At 48.0% G+C, this 12,159-nt stretch overlaps 1 protein-coding gene across 1 annotated transcript in view; it reads left to right on the top strand.

Annotated features, from left to right (window-relative positions):
- TAF1C (TATA-box binding protein associated factor, RNA polymerase I subunit C) overlaps window positions 1-12,159 on the top strand; it is a 385,888-nt gene that overhangs the window by 69,078 nt on the left and 304,651 nt on the right. The window contains exon 5 of the mRNA XM_053699633.1: window positions 855-950. Within this exon, the coding sequence (XP_053555608.1) occupies window positions 855-950 (96 nt within the window). The remainder of the gene's footprint in view (window positions 1-854; window positions 951-12,159) is intronic.

The following is a 12,159-nucleotide window of genomic DNA, read 5'->3' as shown; positions in this document are numbered from 1 at the left end:
TCATCTCCCTCTGATACCAACCGCTCCTCATACCCAGACACATAGCCGCCCTCTATCATCTCCCTCTAATACCAACCGCTCCTCATACCCAGACACACAGCCGCCCTCTATCATCTCCCTCTGATACCAACTGCTCCTCCTACCCGGACACACAGCCGCCCTCTATCATCTCCCTCTGATACCAACCGCTCCTCCTACCCAGACACACAGCCCCCTCTATCATCTCCCTCTAATACCAACCGCTCCTCCTACCCAGACACACAGCCCCCTCTATCATCTCCCTCTGATACCAACCGCTCCTCCTACCCAGACACACAGCCCCCTCTATCATCTCCCTCTAATACCAACCGCTCCTCCTACCCAGACACACAGCCCCCTCTATCATCTCCCTCTAATACCAACCGCTCCTCCTACCCAGACACACAGCCCCCTCTATCATCTCCCTCTAATACCAACCGCTCCTCCTACCCAGACACACAGCCCCCTCTATCATCTCCCTCTGATACCAACCGCTCCTCCTACCCAGACACACAGCCCCCTCTATCATCTCCCTCTGATACCAACCGCTCCTCCTACCCAGACACACAGCCCCCTCTATCATCTCCCTCTGATACCAACCGCTCCTCCTACCCAGACACACAGCCCCCTCTATCATCTCCCCCAGATAGCAAACCCTCCTTTTACTCAGAGACCCCAGGTGCACACTTACTTATTGGGTCAGTGCCATTATGCCAGCTGCAAGGTTACTGTTGCCTTTGGCTGCTATTTGGTGATCTTTTATTGCTGAGCACCAGGTCCTGGTATCTGTTTTCTCCATTCTCCTTCTTATGTCGCTCTTTATCTTCTCTCCACAGATGGGCGATTTCTACTGGGGTCACAATGACACAGGGTTCCAGTGTATGGGACGCCTGCTGGAGCCGCACTGCTACATGGGCGACAAATTTCTGAGGGTATGAGAGTTCATGAACTGTGGGAGAGGGTGGTCAGCTTCCTGCAATGCATTTGTCTTGGGTATACATCTCACTAGTCATGGGTAGCTGGAACAAGAGGTACTGCAGAGTTAGAGCAATCTGGTATATAGCAAACATGATAAAAAGATACTAGAACAAACTATTGCACAACTGACCAACCAAACAAAGATGCTGTACTATTCCCCCACAAATAATCATAGAACTATACCCTTACATACTCCTCTCAATAGATCATTTATCATCATTATAAGTTGTCAGTACATGTCATTTTATCACTAGTGACCCTGCAGTGCTATGTGTTTACCTCCTGCTGGGGTCAAACTAATAATTATATTATACTAAATAATCCCAGCCAATGAGTCTTAGCAATTTTTTCAGCAAAGTATTTTAATGGTTTCACATCACACTATGTCATAATCAATCTGGCATTACTTAGAAAACCGTTGGAGAAGACCAAAGATACATTCAAATCCACACAAACCCCATCCACCAAATAACATAGCATTTAACGTTTATTAGGTGGTGCGGTCACTTTTTTGTTACTAATAATTATATTACCTCTCTGGAGCCGCAAAGCATTGCTGGTACCGAGCCAAATACAATCCGTCCTTGTACTGGATAGTCATTATACTGCCTATAGAATTAGCTGTAGGGTATATCAACCCCAGACTATATACCGCCTGTCAATGATGGGGCCACCATTCGACTTCCAAACTAGGGTCCATAACTCTTTATAGGCCTCTTGTGTCTGTAGATGATACATACATTTTGGCTCCAAAGTAAGTCAAAACCTCAACATTTATTTATTTTTCTTTCATATAGGTGGCGAGAGTCCACAAGCTAGTTACTAACGGGATATACAATCCTACCAGGAGGAGGCAAAGTTTCCCAAACCTCAAAAGCCTATAAATACAAGGAGAATGTGAACATAGTGCTTTGAAGAATTGAAGTCCTTTTATGGGTAGCTTCCCTTGAAGTAGGACTGGGGTAATGCTGTGTCCATGTAATCGTCTTTAGTGAGAGTATTAGCAGTTAGCTGCTGGAGGTCGCAGGAGAGTCTCTGTTCTCTCTCCAGCAATCTGTGCTAACCCCCACCCGGCAAACCAGTGTTTGTTACAGTGTTTTCTTTTTTATGACATGATGAGTCCATGGATCATCTTAATTACTAATGGGATATTCACCTCCTGGTCAGCAGGAGGAGGCAAAGAGCACCACAGCAGAGCTGTTAAATAGCTCCTCCCTTCCCTCCCCTCCCACTCCAGTCATTCTCTTTGCCTACGTTAGTGATAGGAAGAGGTAAAGTCGGGTGTTAGATTAGATTCTTCAATCAAGAGTTTATTATTTTTTAAGTAGTGCAGGATTGTGCTGCTTTTGTCCTAGGGTTTAGCCGTAGTCCATATCAGTCTCTTCAGTAGAGCTTTGGTGGCTTTAGAGCAATGGGAACTTGTGGGACACAATTCTCACTGCGCCTCCCATATACTGATGCTGCCCTTACACTGAAAACCTGAGAGATTCTAACTCAGGACTTTCTCTTCATTCACAGGTCCATGTGAGGGATAGGACCTCTCAAACCTGGAATCTGCCTTGCAGCATATGAGGTAAGTGCTCACTTTTTTCTGGGGGAAAATGGAGTCTCTGAGATAAAGGAGGGGCACTTTATTTATTTACAAAACCTCATTATTATTTCATAGTCTCCCCTTAGGCATAGGGGACATTTGGGCAGCGTTGCAGCAGGCACTGGGGCTTAAAAGAAATGGTGTCTCAGAAATAAAGAGCACTTTATTTATTCTGTACATGGGACAAGCCTCATTATTACTTCATAGTCTCCCCTTAGGCATAGGGGACATCTGGCGTTGTAGCAGGCACTGGGACTTAGAGAGACGGAGTCTCAGAGATAAAGGGCAATTTATTTACTTTATATTTGGCTCCCTTTAGGTATAGAGGACATTGAGCAGCGTTGCTGCAGACACTGGAACTTATTTTTACTGACATAGGTGGTTCCATATCTCCCAGCGGATTTGTAATTTTTGAGCCGACCGGGAGATTTCATTGGCCACGCCCACGATGGGTGTAGAGTAATTGCGCACCATTTTTTACTCTGTTCAGGGTAACGGGATCTACGCATGCGCATATCATTGCTGTGTATATTCTCCTACTGAATCTCTCTGCGTAGTTACTCCAGAGATCGTCTGTACAAGGAATCATAGTTTTACTTGATTCCTGCTCAGAGGACATAAACACCTCAGCAGAAGTGCTGCTGAGGTGTAGGGGTTGATACGCTTATTTTTAAATTTGTTATTACACAATAATACTTAATCGTTTTTCCAGTAAAAAGGTTACAGTTTTATTATTTAAAGAGACAGTAACGTTTTTAGGTTCTTGTTACAGAAGCATTAGTTATTTTGTTGTGAAGAGCTTATTTCCCAGCAGCAATGCCTGAACCAGCAAGCCAGCGCCTAAGAAGGGCTCCAAGAAAACCGTAACAAGTATCATTTCATAAAGAGTTAACTTTTTTTCAGCTTTTAGAAACTATTGTCTAATCACCTCTGGAGCCAGACTGCTAATTGATAAGATGAACTTGTAAACTTGTTATCTTAAGTACTGTAATCCTATTGTGGCCTGTCAAAGGACATTGCTCTCTATCTAACTGTGTGATGGGGGATTTTGTGCTTTCCCCCCCCCCCCCTGGGAGTGCCCTGTGTGCATGTAACCTTAATAAAAAGCAGGCTGGGCATCCCAGTCCTGAGTTCTTGTTTTGACCCTCAATCGCAGCGTTGACTCGTTTTTGTGGGCAGAAGGGTATCCTAGCTGTACTGCAGCTAAGGGAGATTATTCTATATTTGCAAGACTCATATAGAATACTATGGAAAGCAGCTTCTCCCCTCTTTAGCAATAGGGATCCAGGCTACTAAGCGGTCCATCTCTCAGCGAGACTAAGGGTAACCGTAACAGTGGCGGCAGCGGCGGGATTTTCCTGGATTTCCTAGGAGAGGTACAGAACGGATGGAGAGCGCTTACGAAAAATTGAAGCGTACAACCCTAAAGGATTTACTTGAAAGCAGAGGGGGGTACGCCAGCAACCGGCCGAGGAGAGAGCTGATCGCAGAATTGACCGAACTGGATCAGAGCTTCACAATGGCGGAAACACCGACCACGATTAGTGACGAAAAAACCAGGATTGTTCGGGAAAGGCTCTCATTATACGGGCCGAACCCCTCCATGGAATTGGTACAGCAGTTGATGGCGGAGGCGGACGAGGATATACGAGAGACTCGAGCCCACGAACTCAACCTAGCGAACGCACACCGCAATGCTGAAGCCCCGCAGGTAATCATCCCTGTCGAAAATGCTGGGAGGCCCAAGATACCCTATGCGGCATTTCGACCCTTCCTAGAGAGCGAGACAGGGATTGATGAATATTTGGCGGACTTCGAAAGGCAATGTGCCCTGCACCAGATTCCCAACAGAGAGTGGCCCACGATATTGTCTGGGAAACTATCCGGGCGAGCCCTGGAAGCCTTTCGTACTCTGGGTGCTGAGGAAGTGACACAGTATGAGCTAGTTAAGGAGACACTGTTGCGACGGTACGCTGTAACTCCGGACACGTATCGCCGACAGTTTCGGGGCATGAAAAAGAAGCCTAACGATACCCATATGGAATGGGCGCACCGAATGCGGAGAGCGGCAAATCACTGGCTGAGCGGAAGTAAAGCGGTGACTGGTGAGGAAATTTTACAATTGTTTCTCTTAGAACATTTTTATAATGGCATGGAACAGCAAGGGAAGGAATGGCTGCGAGACAGGCGGCCTTCTACCTTAGAAGAAGCAGCCAAATTGGCCGATGAACATTATGACTCCCGTCTTCACGAACCCATGAACTACCGAGCTCCAGCACGGGTTAAACCCAGAGAGGTTTACCGTGCACCCCCTCGTGCTGAATTCCGAGCCCCGGTGCCCACAGGGCCCGTCCGACACTCAGGACCACACAATAACAGCTCTGAGCGTCCCAGACCGACTTGCCACCGATGCAAGCAACCAGGGCATTTCATGGCTAGCTGCCCCCTTAATACGCACCAGACACCCAGGAATTACAATTACCCCTCTGGGTCCTATCGTCCGGCCCGGGCCCTCTGTGTTAACCAAGAGGCCCCTATGGAGGGATATGTGGGGCCGCTTCACGAGGTGGACCCTGTATATGCTGCCTCAGATAACCGCCAGCACCATCGGCAGAAGGTATGGCTCGAGGGGCGATCTACAGAGGGATTGAGAGACACAGGGGCTACTATCACGCTGGTACAGAGTCATTTGGTGCCAGAGCACAAGCGATCCGGACAGACTGTGGCCGTTAGAGTGGCGGGGGGGGATGTGTACAAAATTCCAACAGCTCAAGTGCATCTTGATTGGGGAGCGGGAAAGGGGGCTGTGAACGTGGGCATAATGGATAATTTACCTGCCGAAGTACTACTGGGCAACGATTTGGGCCCCATGACTTCTGCCTATGCTCCAGTATGCAACAACGAGGCGGACCCAGTGACTACACGGGCCCAAGCCCGGATGGAGCGAGAGCTCTCACCAGTGCGGGAGACACAGGTAAGACCTACCCCGACCTTGCCTGACATGTTAGGCCCCATACCCTGGGACACCCCAGATGCTTTCGAGACAGAGTCTAAGACTGACCCGACTTTACAAAAGTACCGGGAACGAGCAGAGACCGGAGGGGGCGGGGCAGATAACGAAACATTCTTATGGGAAAAAGGGAAAATATACCGCTGGACAGAGAAAAGGGGACAGCGTAGGCGACAGCTGGTAGTGCCCCACAAATACCGTCAAGAAATCCTCAAGATAGGCCACGACATCCCCTTAGCAGGCCACCTAGCCGTAACCCGTACCCTACACCGCATTACTCACACGTTCTTTTGGCCAGGGGTGCACGCTGACGTTAGAACTTACTGTAACACCTGCGATGTGTGTCAACGAGTAGGAAGGCGAGGCGATCACCCTAAAGCCCATCTAGTAAATATGCCCATTGTAGAGGAACCCTTCAGCCGGGTTGCTATTGACCTAGTGGGACCACTGGCTACCCCTAGTCCCTCCGGTAAGCGCTACATTCTTACCGTAGTGGACTACGCTACCAGGTACCCAGAGGCTGTCGCCCTATCCAACATACAAGCGGATACGGTAGCGAATGCACTAGTACAGGTGTTCTCCCGGGTAGGATTTCCAAAAGAAATCCTATCCGACCGAGGCACCCAATTTACGGCTGAATTGACCCAACAACTCTGGCAGGTTTGCAAAATTAAGTCCCTCCTGAGCTCCCCATACCACCCCCAGACGAACGGGCTGTGTGAGAGGTTCAATGGGACCCTCAAGCATATGCTCAAGACGTTCACTCAGGAATACCGAGACTGGGAACGCTTCCTGCCGCACCTCCTATTTGCTTATCGGGAGGTGCCCCAGGAAACGACAGGGTTCTCTCCCTTCGAGTTGCTCTACGGAAGAAAGGTACGGGGACCCCTAAACCTGATCCGGGAGCACTGGGAGGGAGAGATGGAGGCTGACGGTGTCCCCATTGTGCCATACGTGCTGGAACTCAGGGACCGAATGGAGCAATTAGCCAAATCCGTGCGGGCTAATCTCCAGTTGGCCCAGAGAAGACAGAAAGTATGGTACGATCGGGGGGCCCGAAAGAGAATCTTCACCATAGGACAAAAGGTGTTAGTACTTAAGCCGGTGAAGACAGACAAATTGCAGGCGTCCTGGCAGGGTCCCTACCAGATCGTAGAGAAAAGGGGAGACACCACTTATGTGATAGCTAGCTGCCATGACAACAATCTTAGAAAGACATTCCATGTAAACATGCTCAAGGAATATTTTGAGCGACCAGAGAACGTGACGGCCGTATGTTGTTCCCCTCAGGAAGACCCCGACAGTCTACCCATTCCAGACCTCTTAGAAAAGAGTCTCCCCACAGGTATAGTGGCTCAGGTTCAGATAGGAGACCGACTTAGCCCCACTGAAAGGGAGCAGCTCAGCCAACTCCTCCAGTCCAAACACCTCACCTTCTCCCCGAAGCCAGGGTACACTACTTTAACCACCCACCAGGTAGATACTCCGGGACAAGCTCCCTTGCGCCAGGCTCCGTACCGAATCCCCGAAGCAGTTAGGACAGGAATGAAGAAGGAGATCGATGAGATGCTCCAGCTCAGGGTAATTGAGCCCTCCGATAGTCCCTGGGCCTCCCCAGTTGTCTTGGTGCCCAAGAAAGATGGGACCACCCGGTTCTGCGTAGACTATCGGAGGCTCAATGAAAAAACCGTGACTGACGCTTACCCTATGCCCAGGGTAGACGAGCTACTCGATCGTATAGCCAGGGGAAATTACCTGACCACTATTGACCTCTGCAAAGGTTACTGGCAGATTCCCCTGGCCCCGGAGGCTATCCCCAAGTCGGCATTCGTCACCCCATTCGGCTTATATCAGTTTAGGGTAATGCCGTTTGGGATGAAGAATGCCCCAGCTACATTCCAGCGCTTGGTGGATAGGCTCCTGGATGGCTTCCAGAGTTTTGCTTGCGCCTACCTGGACGACATAGCGATCCACAGTGAGTCCTGGGAGGACCACTTAGCTCATGTAGGAATGGTTCTGGATCAGATCCGGGCTGCTGGCCTGACTCTGAAGCCAGAAAAATGCCACTTTGGGATGGCCGAGGTACAGTACCTGGGTCACCGGGTGGGGTGTGGAAAGCAGCGACCAGAGCCGGCCAAAATAGAAGCTGTTGCCAATTGGCCCACCCCCATCACTAAGACTCAGGTCCTAGCCTTCCTGGGCACGGCAGGGTACTATAGACGGTTCGTACCAGACTACAGCACACTTGCCAAACCCCTGACTGACTTGACCAAGAAGAACTTACCTCGACAGGTCCTGTGGTCTCCCCACTGTGAAACGGCTTTCCAGGCTCTCAAAAATGCTCTAATTAACGCTCCTGTCTTGGCGGCCCCAGCCCTTAACAAACGTTTTATCGTCCATACAGATGCTTCCATGTTCGGGCTGGGAGCCGTCCTCAGCCAAGTAGGCGAAGATGGAGGGGAGCATCCAGTTGCCTACATCAGCCGGAAGCTCCTGCCCCGCGAAGTCAGCTATGCAGCGGTCGAAAAGGAGTGTTTGGCTTTGGTGTGGGCATTAAAGAAATTGACTCCCTATTTATATGGTCAGGAGTTCACCCTGGTCACCGACCATAACCCGTTGGTGTGGCTGAACCGGGTCTCTGGAGATAACGGCAGGCTATTACGTTGGAGCTTATCGTTGCAACCCTTCAATTTCACCATTACTTACAGACCTGGGAAACAGAATGGCAACGCCGACGGGTTGTCCAGACAAACCGACCTCAGCCCCGCATAACCAGCGGTCTGGACAGCCTTAGTCTGCCCCGAAAAGGGGTCAGACCGTGTCTGCCAGAGTGTTCCACAGAAAGGGAGCACTGTTACAGAAGCATTAGTTATTTTGTTGTGAAGAGCTTATTTCCCAGCAGCAATGCCTGAACCAGCAAGCCAGCGCCTAAGAAGGGCTCCAAGAAAACCGTAACAAGTATCATTTCATAAAGAGTTAACTTTTTTTTCAGCTTTTAGAAACTATTGTCTAATCACCTCTGGAGCCAGACTGCTAATTGATAAGATGAACTTGTAAACTTGTTATCTTAAGTACTGTAATCCTATTGTGGCCTGTCAAAGGACATTGCTCTCTATCTAACTGTGTGATGGGGGATTTTGTGCTTTCCCCCCCCCCCCTGGGAGTGCCCTGTGTGCATGTAACCTTAATAAAAAGCAGGCTGGGCATCCCAGTCCTGAGTTCTTGTTTTGACCCTCAATCGCAGCGTTGACTCGTTTTTGTGGGCAGAAGGGTATCCTAGCTGTACTGCAGCTAAGGGAGATTATTCTATATTTGCAAGACTCATATAGAATACTATGGAAAGCAGCTTCTCCCCTCTTTAGCAATAGGGATCCAGGCTACTAAGCGGTCCATCTCTCAGCGAGACTAAGGGTAACTGTAACAGTTCTTTTGGCATTATAATAAAATTTTATCTTGGGATGATTAAAATGTTGTCAGTTTAATGTTAGACATGGACCTAGAGGTTTTACTGTGTCACTTACTCAATATGACTTAATGTCAAGCTGGGACCACCAATCTGTTTTGCCAATCCTTTTTTCTGTTTCTCATGTATTGAAGGAACTTTAAGATACAGAGAAACTTTGTTCTGAGCCAACGTTTTCTTACGAAAGCGTTGTTCAGGACTCTAATAACAATGCTCAATATAACACAGCTTTGTTCTCAAACGTCCCAGAGTTTACCGCCCTTGCATGCAAGTGCCCTGCACTTCCTCTCAAACCCCCGTTGGAGTTAGCGTATGAGAAAAATCAAATATTCAGTAAGCGAGGTTTCTGACGCAGTTGTTGCTATTTCGGGGGACCCCTCCCAGAAGCCTGAGGAGGAGGATACCGTAGTAGCATCTGAAGGTGAAAGTTTCAGATTCTGCCTGTATTATCCCTCTTGCTGATACTGAAGGTGTCTCTTTCAGGTTAGCTAGACCACCTCTGTCTGTTACTTAATGAGGTTTTAGCTACTTGGGGGACAGCTACTCCATGGTAGTTGTTGCTCCTAAGAAGTCCAGTAAGCGGAACAAATATTTCGAGGTTTTTTCCTCGATAGACTTGTTTCCGGTACCAGACCAAGCTTCTGACATCATTGCTAATGACTCAAAGATGTTTTCCATAGCCAACTATGTTAAGGGGGCTTGGCAAACAGTCCCCAAGGTGGAAGGAACCTTTTCCTCCTTGGCTAAGAGAAATACTATTCCTATAAAAGATAGTTGTTCTTTCAAAGATCCTATGAGCAAGAGAGGTTACTCTATAGGATGTATGTACATCAGGGCTCACAATGGCAGCCAGTTATGGGTTTTGCTACCGGCTCTAGTGCGGCGGCATATTGCAGAGCCTTAGGGTTAAGACCTTGGTCTGCGGATGTGACCTCTAAGCCTAAGCTTTTAGCAATTCCTTACAAGGGGAAGACCTTGTTTGGACCTGGCTTGATGGAAATTATCCCTGATATTTCGGGAGGTAAAGGTCATCTTCATCCTCCGGATAAGTGGGAAAAAAACAAACAAACAAAGAGGACGACAGAGTATTTTTCGTTCCTTGCAAAATTTCAAGGGAAATTCCTCCTTTTCCAATCAGTCTTGGAATAAGGGAGACAATCCAAGAAACCTGCTGCTGAACTGAAGACAGCATGAAGGGCCTGCCCCTGATCCAGGACCGGATCTTGTAGGGAGCAGACTTTTTTTTTTTCTTCGCTCAGGTTCGAGATGTTCAGGATCCCCGGGCAATAGAAATAGTGCCCCAGGGATACGAACTAGAGAAGCGTTCTTACACTGTGTAGGAGACCTCTCCGACCTGCAAGTGATTGTTCCTATCCGATACAGAAACAGGGTCTGGATTTTATTCAAATCTGTTCGTGATTCCCAAGGATAAGGGAATTTTCAGGCCAATTTTAGATCGTAAGAGTCTAAACAAATTTCTTAAACTACCGTCCTTCAGGATGGAAACTATTCGTTCCATTCTTCCTTTGATCAAAGAGAGTCAGTTTATGACAGTGGTTTTAAAGGACATGTACCTGCATGTTCCCATTTTATAGGGATCATTTCAAGTTCCTAAGACTTGCCTTTCTAGACAAACTCTTCCAATTGTGGCTCTTCCATTCGGTCTTGCCATAGCTCCCAGAATTTTCACAAAGGTTCTGGGATCGCTGTTAGTGGTGCTTCAGTTATGGGACATTGCAGTGGCGTCCTATCTGGACGATATCCCAGTCCAGGCGCTATTCTTACGACAGGCAAGATCCATTCACGGACATTATGGTATCTCGGGTGGAAGATAATGTTGGAAAAGAGTTCCTTAGTCCCTAATACAAGAGTAACTTTCTTGGGAAATATAACAGTTTCCCTATCAATTAAGTTTTTTCTGACAGAGGTCATGAAATCAAAGATTATTGATTCTTGTCCAGTGCTTTAGTCCATTCCTCGGCCATCAGTGGCCCAGTGCAGGAGGTAATCGGGCTGCTGGTGGCGGCAATGTACATCATCCCGTTTACTTGGTTCCCACCTCAGACATCTACAGTTAAGCATGTTCAGGCTATTGAACTGAGATTTGACGGATTTGTCTCCTCAAATACTACTGGCGTAGGAGACAAGGGATTGTCTTTAATGGCGGTTGTCTCTGGATCATTTCTTCCAGGGATCCTGCTTTCTCAGACCATTTTGGGTGATTGTGACAACAATCACCAGCCTGCTAGGGTGGGGAACAGTCTGTGGTTCCCTAAGAGTTCAGGGAGTTTGGGCTCAGTCAGAGTCTGTTCTTTCCATAGACTTCCTGGAACTGAGAGCGATTTTCAACGCTCTTCTGGCTGGACCTCAGTTAGTCTCTGTCCAATTTATTAGGTTCTAGTCGGACAACATTACTCCATCCTGAAGTGTTCTCCAGCCTGATTCTCAAGAGGGATCAGCAGGAATTAGATCTCATGGCATCGACAGAATGCCAAGCTCCCATGATACGGGTCGAGGTCAGGGACCCCCACTATGCTCTGGCGGTTCCTTGAACCTTCAGTCTAGCATATCTTTTTCATCCGTTTGATTTCTTCTTCGGGTTATTGCTCAAAGCAAGTAGGAAGGGCCATCGGTAATTCTCATTGCACCTGCTTGGCCTCGCAGGAATTGGTATGCAGACCTGGTGGACATGTCACTGCCATCTTGGAGACTTCTGTTAAGAAAGGACCTTCTAATTGAGGACCCTTCCTTCACCAAACTCTAGTTTTTCTCTGAAGCTGTCTGCTCAGAGATTGAACGCTTAATTTTATTAAGCGGGGTTTTTTTCTGACTCGGTCAGACCATGATTCAGGCTCATAAGCTTGTATCTAGAAGGACTTACCATCAGGGCGTATATATCTCTATTGGTGGGAATCCAAAGGCTACTCATGGAGTAGAGTTACGATTCCTAGATTTTTGTCTTTTGTCCAAGTCGGATTGGAGAAAGAGTTTATCTACACTGTAGAGTGTCATACGTTTTGCATATGAGTCTGCTGGACAGCAGCCTCCAGAGATAGTTACGGCTCATTACATGAGGGTTGTTGTTTTCTCATGGGCATT

This window comes from Bombina bombina, chromosome 2 (assembly GCF_027579735.1).
Source record: "Bombina bombina isolate aBomBom1 chromosome 2, aBomBom1.pri, whole genome shotgun sequence".
Taxonomy (NCBI): Eukaryota; Metazoa; Chordata; class Amphibia; order Anura; family Bombinatoridae; genus Bombina; species Bombina bombina.
Note: the sequence above shows the minus strand (reverse complement) of the source record. Positions and strands in the feature narration are given on the sequence as shown.